The following is a 16,647-nucleotide window of genomic DNA, read 5'->3' as shown; positions in this document are numbered from 1 at the left end:
CAATTCCTGTGGATTGCACCAGAAACCTGTGGAGAAAAAGTTGCTCAAAGCTGTTCAGGGCAGACTCATCAGAGCCAGGGTAGGTGGTGGATAATGAGGTGCAATTATGGGGCAAAGCTCTCTTTAAATGTCCAAACCAACTCTGCTTTTACCTTTAAATAACCCTCATTTTTGCAGAGCTCATCGGGGAAGGAAGGAGGCTCCGAACACAGGAAAATCCCTGGGTGACTCCACGTGCCTCACCGGAGGAGCAGGAACATTTCTGCTCTGAACCCCGACTGTTTTCACAGCTTGAGCAGCTGAGCTGGAGCTGGGGGCTGGCTGCCCCTGCCGGGAGTGGGAGCAGCACTGGGGCAGGAAGATTGACTCTGCTGAGAGTCACCAAATCCTCCCTGAATTATTTACTTCTTAAATGACTTCAATCCATTAAAGCTCCAAGAGGCCATGGGAGCCGGAGCAGAGGATGTTTGGAGAACAGGGAACACGAGACATTCAGGTGGCACAGAACAGTGCACAGCAAGGCAGAGGAGCAGCCAGGTGGGGGAAAATACAAGTTCTGCAGTCAAAAATACTGAACTGAACTCCTGCATGCAAATAAATCTGTAGAAACCTGCAGTGCACATACTCTCGAGACTGAAAAATAGGGAATCATGGAATGGTTTGGGTTGGAACAGGCCTTAAGGATCATTTCCATCAATTCCATCCCCAACACCTTCCGCTGTCCCAGGCTGCTCCAAGCCCTGTCCAGCCTGGCCTTGGACACTTCCAGGGATCCAGGGGCAGCCACAGCTGCTCTGAGAATTCCATCCCAGCCCATCCCCACCCTCTCAGGGAAGGAATTTGTCCTAATTATATATTTCTTCCCAACCTAAACCTTCTGTGCTGTCAGTTTAAACCCATTCCCCCTTGTCCCTGTCACTCCAGGCCCTTCTAAAAAGGATTTGGGGATCCTGTACACACCGGAGGCTCCATCGTGCCAGCAAAGTACATTGACAATCATAGACTGGTCCAGTTTAATCCCACCTGGCATTTTACAAAGCAAGGAACACCAAGGCACCTGAAGTTAAATATTAAGGAGGAGGATTTCCAACTGCTCCGGGCACTTGTGCAAGCACAGGCATAAGTTAGAGCACCGAAGGGTTGTTTCCTTCATGCCTGGTATAAGTGAAGATGGGCACGAGGTGCTGCCTGGACCACGGATTCTCCATCCCTGGAAGCGTCCACGGCCAGGTTGGATGGGGCTTGGAGCACCCTGGGATAGGGGAAGGTGTCTCTGCCCATGGCAGGGGTGGAAATAGATGAATTTAAGTTATTTTCCAACCCAAAGCATTCCAGGATTCTTAAAGACTGAGCTCAGTTCCTCACCCATTTCACACCCTCAACAAATTCAGACTCACCCAAGAACTTTTACTAAAGGAAGCAGAACTCACTGACAGAAGAGCTCCTTCATTTCCCAGCAGGATCTTCTGGACCCCAGTGTGGGATTTACAACTTCTTAAAAACAAGGCTGTTACGTGTATGACTTTTAGAGAAAAGAGCTGAATTTAATTGCTGCACCGGGGTGTCCCAATTATGGGCTTTGCTTGTGCATGACAGTGACTGTAACAGCAACATCAAAATTGCAGCCTGGGAGGGAGAAGTGGAAAAAGTCTCCTGCTGGGAATGGGGTGGCACTGGGGTTCTTGGGTATAAAAAGTGAGGTGAGAGCACCTTTACAGACATTTTCCAGAGGAGAAGAGCTGGAGTTACTCCACAACCTCTCTCAGGCAGCAGGTAATGTGCTGGAACAACATCCCACACTCCCTTTTTATTTATCCAGTGCTTACAGATGCTCCTATTAAAAAAAAAAAAAAAAAAAGAGTCTGCAAAGGGCAGTTTTCAGTTTTTAAGGAGCAGGGACATCAGAAACCAGCTGAACACATCTGCAAACACCAGCAGGGAATGCAACCTTTGAAATCCACACATGCCTGGAACTCAGAAATCCTAATTTAGATCTTCAGCCAAATTTTTCAGATGTCCAATCTCTTTCAAGTGAGCTAATCCACACTTTGAGAGGCTGCAAATCCAGCTGGGGCTCCTGCCCAGGAGGTGCAGATCAGAAGTGGAGCAGGCACAGGGTGGGATTTTTGGGGTGCCTGTGCAGGGCCAGGAGCTGGAATTCCACGATCCTTGGGAGTCCCTTCCAGCTCAGCACATTCCACGATTCTGTGTCCCAGAAATGCCTCATTTCCATCCCTCTCCGAGGTGCAAATGGAGCTGCAATGCCTTTATGACCAGACAGGTGCTTTTTTGTCTCTCCCAGGATGGAGAAGTCCAGGAGGATGGTGGCCAGTGTCCTGCTGTGCGTGCTGTCCGTGGGGCTGTGCCTGGCCCAGCACTGGTCCTACGGCCTCCAGCCAGGGGGCAAGAGGAGCGCCCAGGTCCTGCTGGGACCATTCCAGGAGGTGGGTCCTGGGCTGGGAAACAACCCTGGCCTGCAGAAAAATGCAGCCAAAAAGGTGACAAAGGCTGCCCTCTACAGCTCTGCCCGTGTCTGTCCCCCAGCCATCCCCAGATCTGGGGATAAAGACATTGGTTGAAGTAGGATTTGGAAAAACAGGGGTGAGGTGACATTTGTCAGCCTGGCCCAAGGAACAGCACATTGTAGCTGGCAAAACTAAAACTATTGTATGGAGAAAAAAATATATATATTTTCATAATCGCTGTGTATAAAACCTCTGAACTTTCACTGAAGCACTATGGAATAATTTGGACAGACAGCTCCAAGGGAGAGATGGAGCTCTGAGGTCCGGGTTAAAAATCTGATTTCATCCTCTCCCTAAATTCCAGCATTCTGATGGGTTATTTTATGATAATTCCTCCACCTCCCTTAACATTTTGGCAATTTGCATGCGGTGGATGCTCAGCACTTAAATGACACAGCACATGTGGAAGGTTCTGTCCAGCACTGGTTTTCCCCTCTTTTCCAATCCATACTTCATGTCTAGTTCCTCCTCATTTCAGCATCCTGGGGTTCGTGAGGAAAAGGTGAATTTCAGTTGTGCACTGGAACATTCCACTACACAATTTCAGTTGTGTAGTTTTGCCGCCATCTGTAACTGGGGCAGAGTTGCTTTTGGCAGAAGAATCTCCCTTCTCCCTTCCTGAAGGTTGTCTCACTTCCTTGTGTCACTTTTCCAATCCAGATTGCAAATGAAATGGAGCAATTAGAGGAGGTGCAGCAGAGTGCGTGCCCAGGCTCGTACCAGAATTCCAGGAGCGGGGATCTGAAGGAAGCCATGGTGAGTAATGTGGTTTTTCTGTCATCACTAGGGGAAAATTTAAAGAAGATACATGAGGGGAGGGAAAAAAAAGGAGGAAGAGGGAGTAAAGTTTAGCTCACATGAGGAAATACTGGCTCTGCCCTTATTATGGAATCCCAGGATGGTTTGGGCTGGAAGGGACCTAAAATCCACCTTGTCCCATGGGCAGGGACATCTCCCACTGGATCAAAATTACCTGCAGAGGTCCCTCACTGTCACCTGCACCGTTCCCAAATCCCTCCCTGGACACTCCCAGGACGGGGATCCATCATTCCAAAGCTCCCCTTGCAGCAGTGGCGTTTCCTGCCTCAATTTACCCAGACCAAGCCCAGCCCTCCCCGGCTCCCTACGAAGCCACAGCACCCCTGGCTGCTGGCCCAGGGCTGTCCCTGTCCCAGGTCTGTCCTTGTCCCAGTCCCAGGTCTGTCCTTGTCCCAGTCCCAGGGCTGTCCCTGTCCCAGTCCCAGGGCTGTCCCTGTTCCTGTCCCAGGTCTGTCCCTGTCCCACGGCTGTCCCTGCTGCTGTCCCAGGTCTGTCCCTGTCCCTGCTCTGTCCCAGTCCCAGGGCTGTCCCTGTCCCTGTCCCTGCTCTGTCCCTGTCCCACGGCTGTCCCTGCTGCTGTCCCAGGTCTGTCCCTGTCCCTGCTCTGTCCCTGTCCCAGGGCTGTCTCAGTCCCAGGTCTGTCCCTGTCCCTGTTCCTGTCCCCAGATCTGTCCCAGTCCCAGGTCTGTCCCTGTTCCTGTCCCAGGGCTGTCCCTGTCCCAGATCTGTTCTTGTCCCAGTCCCAGGTCTGTCCCTGTCCCAGGTCTGTCCCTGTCCCAGTCCCAGGTCTGTCCCTGTCCCAGTCCCAGGTCTGTCCCTGTCCCTGTCCCAGGGCTGTCCCTGCCCCAGTCCCAGGGCTGTCCCTGCCCCAGGTCTGTCCCAGTCCCAGGTCTATCCCTGTCCCAGAGCTGTCCCTGCTGCTGCCCCAGGGCTGTCCCTGTCCCTGTCCCAGGGCTGTCCCTGCCCCAGGTCTGTCCCTGTCCCTGTCCCAGGGCTGTCCCTGTCCCAGGCCTGTCCCTGTCCCAGTCCCAGGTCTGTCCCTGTCCCAGGTCTGTCCCTGTCCCAGTCCCAGGTCTGTCCCTGTCCCTGTCCCAGGGCTGTCCCTGTCCCAGTCCCAGGTCTGTCCCTGTCCCTGTCCCAGGGCTGTCCCTGTCCCAGGTCTGTCCCTGTCCCAGTCCCAGGTCTGTCCCTGTCCCAGTCCCAGGGCTGTCCCTGTCCCAGTCCCAGGTCTGTCCCTGTCCCTGTCCCAGGGCTGTCCCTGTCCCTGTCCCAGGGCTGTCCCTGTCCCAGTCCCAGGTCTGTCCCTGTCCCTGTCCCAGGGCTGTCCCTGCCCCAGGTCTGTCCCTGTCCCTGTCCCAGGTCTGTCCCTGTCCCAGGTCTGTCCCTGTCCCAGTCCCAGGTCTGTCCCTATCCCAGGGCTGTCCCTGTCCCAGTCCCAGGTCTGTTCCTGTCCCTGCCCCAGGTCTGTCCCTGTCCCAGTCCCAGGGCTGTCCCTGTCCCAGTCCCAGGTCTGTCCCTGTCCCAGGGCTGTCCCTGTCCCAGGGTGTCCCTGCTGCTGCAGGGCACAGCCAGATGGAAGCTGCTGCTCCCAGGGTCCCCAGGCTGGGAAATGCATTTCCATTAGCTGCTGCACAGCAGCGACAGCACAGCCCTCACATCTGAGTTCACTGACACACAGTGAGCCTTCTCAGGCAAAGATGTGCTTTTCCATTAACCCAGCAACACCTCGATGGGGCCAGATGGCCACCACTTCCTGGGAAGTGTCCCTGGGCCATCCCAAAAGCTCAATCTGGACTTCAGCTTTGAAGCCAAACCCCAAAGCTCTGAGTGCTTGAAAGCCTCTCCAGACTCACTGAGGCGTCAGGCCTGGAAAAGGCTCATAAAATCAGGAACAGTAATGCAGAGCCTGAATTCCACTGGATTTTCATGCAGAAACTACCTAAATAAATATGATTTTAGCTCGTCTTTAATCCTGTTTGTACTGAACATGTATTGGAGTTGTGGCCCATGACTTCCAGCAGCACTGCCTGCACGGTGAAGAGCCAGCAGCAGTAATTTACTATAGTTAAGTATTTTTTTTTTACTGCAAGAGATGATGTTAGGCAGGAAAACACACCGGAATAATTACCAGGATATTTGAAATGAGTCCTTTCTGGCTCACTGAGGGAAACTTGGCCTGTCTTGGCAGAGCTGAAAGGACCAAACCCCACCAGATCCTGAGGTTTGCTCAGGAACTTCTCATTTCTTGCTGCTTTATAACACTGAAGACAAATGAAGCTTTTTCCACACCCAGCTTTTCCAACCCAACACATTCCTGGTGTTGCTACAGGAATATTAAACAGGGAAAAGAAAGGGGAGTGGCTGGAAATGTTCCACCCCATGGAAAAACACTCATTATCATCATTTCCTGGGGAAGGTGGGAGGGAGCACAAAATTCCCCCTCCCTGAGGCACTTCAGGGAACAAACCCCCAGATATTCACCCAGTTCATCTCCATCCAAACCACCCCAGGCTTCACCTCTGTGGTATTTTAGCACCTGAAAATTCCATCCTCCAAGGCATTTCTGCTCTTTAAACCCAGAATTTGGTGTGTGGTTACAGGAGAGGCTGGTGGAGGGAGAAGACAGAAGAAAGAAGGTTTAAAAATTTCCAAAGTGAAATGGAGCCACAGAGCCAGAGTGAGGTTTCAAAACTGCGTTAAAATAAATTCCTCCTCAAATGGTCTTTGCTTGGATCAATATGTGAATAAATACTCTGAAATTGCATTAAAATAGTGGAAAATTGTTGTGTAGATTACTGGATTTACGTAAAAGGGAACACATCCCAGTCCAGAGTGGGAGCAGCAGAGAAGGGTCTGCTTTGAGTCCTGCAGGGACAATTTGGATGGGACAACTTTTGTTTCACGTGTCCAGACAAAACCATGGCCTCATCTCACTCCTCTCTGGGTAAAAGAGCAAGGAAAGTTTGGTAAAAGAATAAACTCACTCTTGGAATTAACTCCCCTGTCCACCAGTGGTCCATGGAAGAAAGACTTTTACTGCTTGTTTCTTCTGGTTCAGTCATAAAAACTACATTTATTTTAAAAATGTATTTACAAACTTTACAACAATCATTACATTTGAGAAACCCACAAAAATGTGTACACCTTGCTTTACAGATTTAGTGAATCATGTGGCATTCACCCAGAGAGCTGCAGTCCCTTCCTACAGCTCCTGCTCTCCCCAGAGCCACTTTAAAGCTGTATTTTTACTGATTCAGTTGCAAAGGACTGAAAAAACCCCAAACATCCTATTTGCACTCTGCAAAAAGTGGGTTTGCAATGGAATCACCAATCCAGGATCCCAGAACACACAAAAACTCCTTCCACAACACCCAAACCCTGCTGAATTCACAACAAACATGTCCCAGGGTCTAGAGTGATTAAACCTTTGTTATACCACAGTGAGAAAAATTAATCAAATGCACATTGGGGTGAATTTGGAGCTGCTGAGGCGCTTCCACCTCTGCCTAAAAATACAAACCAGCACCACATGGACCTGAAAATGGGAGGTGTGAACCCCCTTTGAGTAAACCCTGTAGTGCCCAAATTGTCCTAAAAGTGCTTTGTTTAAGGTTCAGAGAGAAGAATCAGGTGAACCTCGTGCTTTTGAACAGCCATAAAATCACATTATTGATTTTTCCTCCCTGCTGTAGTCTTTGGAAAAGCTTACCCTGGTCCACCACAGGATTTGGTCTGCAACAGTAAAAATAAGGTCAAGCTTTTAATTGAAATAAAAATAATCAAAAGAAGGTAGCAGAGGCAGGTCAGGAATGCTTTCACTATATAAAAAAAAAATTAGTTAAATTACAGATTTAAAGTTATAATTTCCATTTACAATGGTAAAAATAAATAAGGAGAGGAAAATCTGGGGCATTGTCACTGCAAGTCCAGCTCGGTGTGAGTCTGGAGCAGACACTGGGCTGGGAGCAGGGAGTTTATGGGATGCAGGAGCCCAGAAAGCCCCTGCACATCCATCCTGGAGTTCTGTGCCACTGCTGATCACAGAGCTGCTCTCCCTGGAATCTGTGTCCTTTCCTAATCCAATAATCCACTGAAAGGCAAAGCTGCCTGCTCCCCTCTGCCCCTGATGTGGATTAGAGCCTGTCACATTTTTAAAGGAATTTATCACAGCATGACAAATTTTAATTAAAAGCTCCAGAAAACAAGTGTTGAGCACATTTCTCCAAAGGAGAGAAACTGAAATCCTCAAAGACTTGAAATTTCACAGCAGCTTTGAACAGCTTGGCTCTGAAATGGGATTAGGTTTTGTCTTCTCTGCAGAGTGGATGTTTTATCTTTGAGATTTTATTCCAAACCATGAATTGGGCAGAAGTTGCTGTAATTTGTGGTATGCAGAGATCATCATTGTGGACTGTCTTATTCCCATTTTAAACCCTCCAGTTTAAAACACATTAGAGGCATTTCCTAAAGCACCTAATTAACTTGAAGAGATGGTTCTCGTTTAAAAAAACAAGGTAGAGACAACCTTAAATTGCCTCTGAAAATTAAATCTCACAACTCGTGTCAGGCAGGTACCCAAGCAAAGAGCAAACACAACAAAATCACAGTTCTGGTGGGATTTCTCCTAAGAGTGGGCACTTAATTCCACTTATTTAGAATCATTCGAATGCTGTTCTTCCTCACACACTTAAATGCCCAATTGCCTTTCAAAATCTGACACTTTGATGATTTTTTCCCCCCAAAGCTGACCCAAAGTCCTGATTCATTTGGGCACAGAACAGAAATCCCATCTTGCACCTCTGAGCCAGTGATGCCAACCTTTATCAGCCAGGTAAGAGAACTGGACACCACTTTGGGGACATTGCCAAAAGGAGCAGGAGTGGGACAAGTTTATAAACTCTAGAACATAAATAATGCTGAGAAGGGAAGAAAAAAAAAAAGAACCAAATTTAGAGCCCTTTCTGGCAAATTTGCCAGTGAAAATGCCCAAAATGTCCTGGCAAGGGAAAATGTGTTCTGAGCTCTTTAGTGTCAGCTGCTCCTCTCCTCCCAGTTCAGAGGGTTCCCATCCCAGTGCTCAACTGGGCAGACACAGGGAGGGAGAGGAGAAGCCTGAAATTGTGAGCAGCAAACCCAGGTGAGGTTTAAGGTGAGAGGAGCAATTTCAAGGCAGAGCAGAGCTGAAGGTGGCAACTGTTCTCACCCCTGGCAGCTGCACTGCCCAAGGAAGGGAAGGAAGGGAGGGATAATTCACCACCAACATGCCAAGGATTCTGTTCAAAATCCTGGTCTGCAACTGCAAAAAATGCAGCCAGAGCCAAACCTCCCCAAGTAAAAGAGCAAAAAGCTCGTTAAAGATCTGCTGAAAAATTCTTCCCAAGGTCAGACCTTCTCCTGTGAGAGTTTTTGGCATGGAGTTTTCCTTCTCCAGGAAAATCCTGGATGCAGAAGGTGCTTTCACATGTTAAGGTTGTTAAAGCAGAACAAAAAGGATGGAAAAGAAAACTCCAAAGCCACTTAGAACCAAAACACCCAAACCTGACAGCTCAGTCTGTTTGCCCACACCAGGGAAACCATTCCTGGGATCCCTACTCAGCCTCCTGTGCTCCTGCTGATTCCCTCGAGGAGTTCAACCCAACCTGCTCTGAAAAGCACCCAGGACTGAGGTCAGAGCCAGATGCAGAGTGGGGAAAGGCACTGAATTAACAATAGGTGCTGTTAAGATGCACTTCAGACACCTCAGACCACATCCTGTTGTTCTGCCTGAAGCAGAATTCCCAGCCCAGACAAAAAGCTGCCCTTGCAGGGACCTTCCAGAGCATCCCGGGTCGGTGTGGGCGCAGCAGGAAGGCAGCGCTGCCAGCGGCAGGGAGAGTGCACAGAAAATGGGAAGACAAGAAAACCCAGTGGTTTTCAAGTCAAGCAGCGTCTGTGTCCAAGAGCACAGCGAGGAGCTGACACGTCCTACAATGCCCCAGAGAGGGGGAAAGCTGGCCAGGGTGTCCAGGAAGATTCCCAAGATTTCCCCTGAGAAGCAGCAGCCCGGAGACAGCTGGAAGTGCGTGCAGCAATCAGGCTGGGGATGGATGGGATGTGACCGCAGTGCCACCTCCAAAGCAGCTCCAAGCTGGAGGTGATGGCAATCTGGGATGAGGGCAATCTGCTTCTAGAGCTGGGCAGGCAGCACAGCAGCTCCTGCAGTCACACCAATGTCAAAAGAAGTGGGAAGAACAAATGAAAGTGACAACTTCAGTCTGAGCAAAACCCTCCTGTGGGTGGTTTTTGTTGGGTTGGGTTTTGTTTGGTTTGGTTTTCCCTGAAAAAGCCTTTGCTGAGGAAACTTTTCATTAGGTTTAACAAACTCTGGTTTTTCAGTAAGGTCAGAAACCCATTTCAGTCAGGGGAGCACAATAACGGCCCGTGAACCCCCAGCCCAACAATAACTGTCTTTCCTGCTGTGAGCAACACCCTCAGCAGGGTTTTAGTGGCTCTCCCCAACTTCTCCAAGATTATCAGAAGCAAAATGAGAGAATGAACAAACAAAATAATTTCCTGGAAGAGAAAGCAAAATCTTCATCGATACTGATGATAAATAAACAGGCCACAAGCTGTTTCTGGAACTGGTACCAGTAAAATCCTGGTATCAGTGCAGGTGGTACCAGTAAAATCCTGGTATCAATGCAGGTGGTACCAGTGAAATCCTGGTATCAATGCAGGTGGTACCAGTTCAGCCCTGGTATCAGTGCAGGTGGTACCAGTAAAATCCTGGTATCAATGCAGGTGGTACCAGTGAAATCCTGGTATCAGTGCAGGTGGTACCAGTGAAATCCTGGTATCAGTGCAGGTGGTACCAGTAAAGTTCTGGTATCAATGCAGGTGGTACCAGTGAAATCCTGGTATCAGTGCAGGTGGTACCAGTAAAGTCCTGGTATCAATGCAGGTGGTACCAGTGAAATCCTGGTATCAGTGCAGGTGGTACCAGTCCAGCCCTGGTATCAGTGCAGTTGGTACCAGTCCAGCCCTGGTATCAGTGCAGGTGGTACCAGTCCAGCCCTGGCAAAAGTGCAGCTTCTGTCATCTCAAACATTTACAGGAGGGATTTTTCCCACCTCATTAGAAAGCACAAAATGAGATCTTGCTCCAAACCAAGCACAAGCTGGGCAGAGACCCAGAGCCAGGCAGGAAACTCCACTGCCCTGCAGTGATACCACCGTGAGATCAGCCCAGGATTCCCAGTTACACTGGGAAGGAGCTGCTGGGATTGCAGCAGTGACAAACTCGGGACAGACAAGTCCAGGAGGGAGAATTCCAGGAGGAAGACGTCTGGATTAGTGTGTCAGCACTGCACAGGCAAACACAGGGCAGGGAATCCAGGCCCAACGACGTTTCCTTCGTGGTATTTCCCAGGAAAACTGCAGGGGAAGTGGTGCAATGGCAGGGGAGGTCCCCAGGCTGGCTGGAAATAAAGCAGCCACTGCACCTTGGGCGTTGCTGTGACCCCAGATCCTCACTGCAGCCCCTGCTCCGAGGACACCACGCTGGATTTCCTGGTTTTGGGGGGTGGAGGGGGAGGTTTGGCCTCACGTCTGCTGGGCAGCGGTGGAGCAACCTGAGGAGATGGAAACACAAAAATAAACCATTGCTGGCAAGGGGAGGGCATTCTGCTTCACCAAATGAGGAACCCAAAAGGTCGTGATGGTTCTTCCAGGAGCAAACCTTGGAGTTCAGCCCCAGCTCCACGTGACAGGGCCAAAGGACAGATCCCCAGGAGATACCAGAAGCTGAAATGTTTTAGTTGCTGGAGCATGCCTAGGATAGACTTTAACTGCTTCTGACCTGCAGCCCAACTTCAGCATTTATCCCTCCTTTTGGTGATCAATGCCAACAAACCCATTTCCTTCCAGGTTTTAAAATTCAGGTTTTTTTTTTTCTCCTGCTGGCCGGATGAGCTGCCCCAAAGGATGTAAAATGTGCTCAAATCAGAATGGCAAAATTTAACACCCTAAACTGGAAGCAAGGGCAGCTCTAATTAAACAAGCCACATCCTGCCTGCCTGCAGAGGGGCTTGGAGGGCGTTTCTTGTTCTTGCACTAAGGGGGGATTTCATGTTGTCCCTGCCTGTTTTAAGGGGCATCCCGTAAATAAATGAGATGGGAAAGGCCAGGAGAGTGAGGAGGTTGTGTGGTTCATCACTCCTCAGCCAAAACTCTAACGTTTCAGGATTGTTTTAACCCAAGGAAGACAGACCCAACTTTAAAACAGCAAACTGACAAAATCCTTCAGAAAACCCTTCCCAATCTCCCTTTACAGCCCTGTGAATCCCTTCCCTCTGGCTGCCAGCCAAGGGGGATGCTGCAGGCCAGGACATGGCAGTAATTAGCTTCCTTACAGGACTCAAGGGAAGGAGGCTCTTTTATTAATCCTCTTGATCCAGCGACTCCCACAGCATCCCTGGAGCTGGGATCTCTGCTGGGCACAGCAGCCACAGTCACTTCCAGCCAAATGAAGGGCAAAGAAGAAAAACTTCCTCCTGAGCCCATATTTCAAGGCTTTATTCCAGCATCACAACACAGAATTATTGAGTCATGAGCTGTTTTCTTGTTTTCCTGTGCTGCTAAAGTAGTCAAGTGTGATCACTCTTCAAATTCTTCTTGGACAAATCCCAGTTTATCCCACTCAGGTACTCCCAAATCCTCTCTGTAAACTGGACTGGGGAAGACATCCCTCCCTTTCAATTGCAAAAGGTAATTCCTGACAGGTTTTGGGAGGGCACCATCCCTCTCTCAGTCACAAAGGATCCTTTCTTGCTTCCCACTGGTGAGGAATTGGTCTGGCATCACCAGCACCTTCATTTCAGGGGCAGGTGAAACGATTCTGACACAATATTTGCATGTCAGGGATTCCAAAGAGCCTGGTGACCACGAGGTATAAGAGAAACATCAGTGGTACAGCACTGACAAAGGGGCAGTTTGATATTCCTGCAAGAAAATCACTCCATGGAACTGAGACAAAGGGCAGGATTTAAATACAGCCTTTTTAAACTCACTGATGGCTTGAAAAATCAGATTCTGCCAAGCTGAAGCTTAGAAGGAGACATTGGAGAACTCTGAAAATTGTGATTTTCTCCCCACTTCTTTTTCAGCCCAAATTATTGCACTATTTTAGGCTAATCATGTTTTTGAAACTTTTGCTGCTGGTGTGTTTTCCATATCTCTTCCCATCCCCACACACTTTTTTCCTGACCAAGGACAACACAACTCCCACTTGGAAAAAAAATAATAAAGGCACTGCACTCCAGTGTCTTCTCCTGAAGCAAAAAAAAAAAAAAAAAAAAAAAAAAACCACCATTTTTTCCTTCTTTTGTGGTTTCAGGGAGTGAAGCAGTGAAATGGTGAGACAGGTTTCAAGCAGCACCACCCTAAGAACAGCTTGGAAAATTCCACTGGTGCCTCCTGCTCCAAAGCTGCTCTCCAAAAAGCTGTCAGCTCCCATTTCCTCACCTCCACGGAGTTCCTGGGGGTGCTGCTCTCGTAGGGTTTGCTTTTGGGTGGAGGGGGGGGTGGCGTGGCCAATCCATCAGCCTGCAAGGAGGGGGAGCCTGGAAACAACAGCAATGAGAGAAGAAATAACAAAATATAAGGGAAAAAAACCCCAACAAATAAGGAAAAAAAAAAACCCAACCAAATAAGAAAGGTGAAAAAGAAATGGGAAATGGGGCTGCACACAGATTTTAAGGGAAATTCATTAAATACCCTGTGGTTTTCATCTGTGAGCAGTTCCCTGCTGCAGCAGCTCAGCCTGCAGGGATGTGCTGGGTCCCAGCTGAGTCCCCCTGCAGTTCCCAGTGCCCTGAGGAGTTTCCCCTTCCCCAAATGGCTCTGAGAGCAGCAAACTGCTTCCATCAGCACAGCTGGAGTGTTCCTGGGGCCTCCCCTCAGAACTCACTTTGATTTTAACTCCAGCTGATGGAGGAGATAAAACCCAAACTTCAGAAGGATTCCAGCAATTAAACCCTTGCTAAGGAGAAGAGAGAGCTTTTACATTCCTTTCACAGATCTTTCTTCACCGAGTCCCTGAATTTGTTTCTGGTTGTCTCCCCAGCTCATCCCCTGCCCGGGTAACGATTTTTTTGTTTTTATCCTCTCACAACAATTTTATGCTGGTTTAGATCATTACCTGCACTGGATTCTGACTTGACACCCACATAAATACAGCCAAGTCCTACCCAGGAACTTCTGTTCCTTTCAAAAAAGAGCAGCAGACTGAGCAATGCAGCAGCCAGGGAGTTCTAGGGGTGGAACTGCCCAGGGATTTTTATTTTTACCTTAAGCCACATTTAAATGTGCTGCAGAATTAACTACAGAACTTCCTGAATATACCAGAAAGGGCTTTTTCCCCCCTCTTCTTTTCCAGGATCAGATTAGTGTGCTGTTTTACATTCAGCATGTTTTTGAAACCTTTGAAATTATTCATTTTGTTAATCCTTGAAGATAAATTCCAGCTCCTTCAGGTGGAACATTTACAGCTGAATGTCCAAGCTGCCCAGCCAGCTCTCCTAGAACTCTCTGCCATGTGATGGGAGCTATTGTTCACTAATTAACAGAACCCTCATTGCATTGATCATTTAGGCACGGAGCTGATCACAAACACCATGGGATCACTGCAGTGCCCTCCTGGGGATCCACTGGAGATGCTCCTGCAGACCTGACCTGATGATTTACAGCCATCTACACTGACTGCATGTGCTGCTCTCCTCAGGGTTTCATAAACCTGCCCAAAATTCAGAGTCACGGGACAGTTGGGGTTGGGAGGGACCTTAAATCCCACCCAGTGCCACCCCTGCCATGGCAGAGACACCTGCCAGGGATCCAGGGGCAGCCCCAGCTGCTCTGGGAATTCCATCCCAGCCCGTCCCCACCCTCACAGGGAGGAACTTCTCCCCAAAATCCCATCTAACCCTGCCCTCTGGCAGTTTAAAACCGTTCCCCTGTGTTCCATCACTCCTCACCCCTGTGAAAAGTCCCTCCCCATCCTTCTTGTCCAGGTCAATACAGGAGAAAACAAGGAACTGAGAAACCCAGAAACTGTTCCATGGAATTCCTGAGATGCACTGCTTCAACAAGTGATGTGCAAGCCACGGGTGTGACCTTTGATAGCACAGCCAAATTCTGTTATCTGACAAAAATGATAACCCCTGTTTTCCTGGGAAACAGGCAGTGGGCAACGGGAATGCACTGGGGATAACTGTACTCCAGAGGCAGCAACTGGGGCCCAGCTCCCACTGTTTGTGCTCCAAAGCCCTGTCTGTAAAATGGAACAGCAACACTGACCTCCAGTAACATTTTAAATGTGCATCCATGGAGTAAATCTTGATTTTCGAGATTTCCACAGCCCCGAGCTGTGATCTAACTCGGAGCAGCTCCTCCCTCCCTCCCCAGCGTGTTCCCTGCAAACACGGAGTCATTCCCACAATAATCCAGCAGCAGGACTTACTCTGGGTCCGGGGGGTTTTGGGGGTGATGGGAGGAGGGCTGCAGGTGGATTGCTGCAGCGAGGAGCCCTGGAGCAGAGTCAGCCTGTTGTCTCCTAGCTGCAGACTCTTGGGCCTCTGTGCCTTGCCTGCCGTGCCCTGCTGGGAACAGAGACACACATACGTTCAGGTGAGCACAGGCAGTAAAAAAGAGCTGTCACTGTGACACAAACACTGGCACAGAGAGGTGAGCACAGGCAGGAACACAGAGCTGTCACTGTGACACAAACACTGGCACAGAGAGGTGAGCACAGGCAGGAACACAGAGCTGTCAGTGTGACACAAACACTGGCACAGAGAGGTGAGCACAGGCAGGAACACAGAGCTGTCACTGTGACACAAACACTGGCACAGAGAGGTGAGCACAGGCAGGAACACAGAGCTGTCACTGTGACACAAAGACTGGCAGAGAGAGGTGAGCACAGGCAGGAACACAGAGCTGTCAGTGACACAAACACTGGCACAGAGAGGTGAGCACAGGCAGGAACACAGAGCTGTCACAGGGACACAAACACTGGCACAGAGAGGTGAGCACAGGCAGGAACACAGAGCTGTCAGTGACACAAACACTGGCACAGAGAGGTGAGCACAGGCAGGAACACAGAGCTGTCAGTGACACAAACACTGGCACAGAGAGGTGAGCACAGGCAGGAACACAGAGCCGTCACTGTGACACAAACACTGGCACAGAGAGGTGAGCACAGGCAGGAACACAGAGCTGTCACTGTGACACAAAGACTGGCACAGAGAGGTGAGCACAGGCAGGAACACAGAGCTGTCACAGGGACACAAACACTGGCACAGAGAGGTGAGCACAGGCAGGAACACAGAGCTGTCACTGTGACACAAAGACTGGCACAGAGAGGTGAGCACAGGCAGGAACACAGAGCTGTCACAGGGACACAAACACTGGCACAGAGAGGTGAGCACAGGCAGGAACACAGAGCTGTCAGTGTGACACAAACACTGGCACAGAGAGGTGAGCACAGGCAGGAACACAGAGCTGTCACTGTGACACAAACACTGGCACAGAGAGGTGAGCACAGGCAGGAACACAGAGCTGTCAGTGACACAAACACTGGCACAGAGAGGTGAGCACAGGCAGGAACACAGAGCTGTCACAGGGACACAAACACTGGCACAGAGAGGTGAGCACAGGCAGGAACACAGAGCTGTCACAGGGACACAAACACTGGCACAGAGAGGTGAGCACAGGCAGGAACACAGAGCTGTCACTGTGACACAAACACTGGCACAGAGAGGTGAGCACAGGCAGGAACACAGAGCTGTCACTGTGACACAAACACTGGCACAGAGAGGTGAGCACAGGCAGGAACACAGAGCTGTCACTGTGACACAAACACTGGCACAGAGAGGTGAGCACAGGCAGGAACACAGAGCTGTCACTGTGACACAAACACTGGCACAGAGAGGTGAACAGGAATCAAAGTCCTGCCTGGCTTGGCTGTGTCAAAGGCACCCTTTGTGCTCCCAGGACACAGCCCAGCTTCCCCTGGCACTTCCTGAGCAGCACTAACCTGCTTTTAATGGCATTACTAATGTATTAATTAAGTGTATTAATTAAGGAGGGAAGATGTCACACTGAAAAATTGCTGCAGTTCTGTGGAAAAACTTTGGAGGGGAGTTAAGGGTGAACTCTTTCCAAGAAATAAAGAAAAATAAAATTCTGGGTGCAGGTCAGGGCTCTGGTATCATCCAGCTCCTGAGGGCTGTGAAATGAGTCTATTTTAGGCTTTACAGAGCAAATCCTTT

General features: G+C 49.6%; 2 protein-coding genes across 5 annotated transcripts in view; one reads left to right on the top strand and one right to left on the bottom strand.

Moving 5' to 3' along the window:
- Nucleotides 1-2,297: 2,297 nt before the first annotated feature.
- On the top strand, nt 2,298-6,108 carry GNRH1 (gonadotropin releasing hormone 1). Its single transcript, XM_068174366.1, has 3 exons — nt 2,298-2,444; nt 3,186-3,281; nt 5,945-6,108. Exons 1-3 carry the CDS (start codon nt 2,304-2,306, stop codon nt 5,984-5,986), a joined length of 279 nt encoding a protein of 92 aa, XP_068030467.1. The 5' UTR covers nt 2,298-2,303; the 3' UTR covers nt 5,987-6,108.
- Nucleotides 6,109-10,815: 4,707 nt separating this feature from the next.
- The window catches only part of DOCK5 (dedicator of cytokinesis 5), a 78,528-nt gene continuing 72,696 nt past the window's right edge, over nt 10,816-16,647 (bottom strand). The window contains exons 50-52 of one of the 4 annotated variants that reach the window (XM_068174589.1): nt 14,838-14,976; nt 12,845-12,942; nt 10,816-10,953 (exon numbers count right to left, since the gene is read on the bottom strand). In XM_068174589.1, the coding sequence (XP_068030690.1) occupies nt 10,852-10,953; nt 12,845-12,942; nt 14,838-14,976 (339 nt within the window). In that variant the 3' untranslated portion in view covers nt 10,816-10,851. Of the gene's footprint in view, nt 10,954-12,693; nt 12,943-14,837; nt 14,977-16,647 lie in introns of those variants that run through there. The other 3 variants (XM_068174590.1, XM_068174587.1, XM_068174588.1) reach the window with 3 other exon arrangements.

This window comes from Anomalospiza imberbis, chromosome 28 (genome assembly GCF_031753505.1).
Source record: "Anomalospiza imberbis isolate Cuckoo-Finch-1a 21T00152 chromosome 28, ASM3175350v1, whole genome shotgun sequence".
In the NCBI taxonomy this organism is placed as follows: Eukaryota; Metazoa; Chordata; class Aves; order Passeriformes; family Viduidae; genus Anomalospiza; species Anomalospiza imberbis.
Note: the sequence above shows the minus strand (reverse complement) of the source record. Positions and strands in the feature narration are given on the sequence as shown.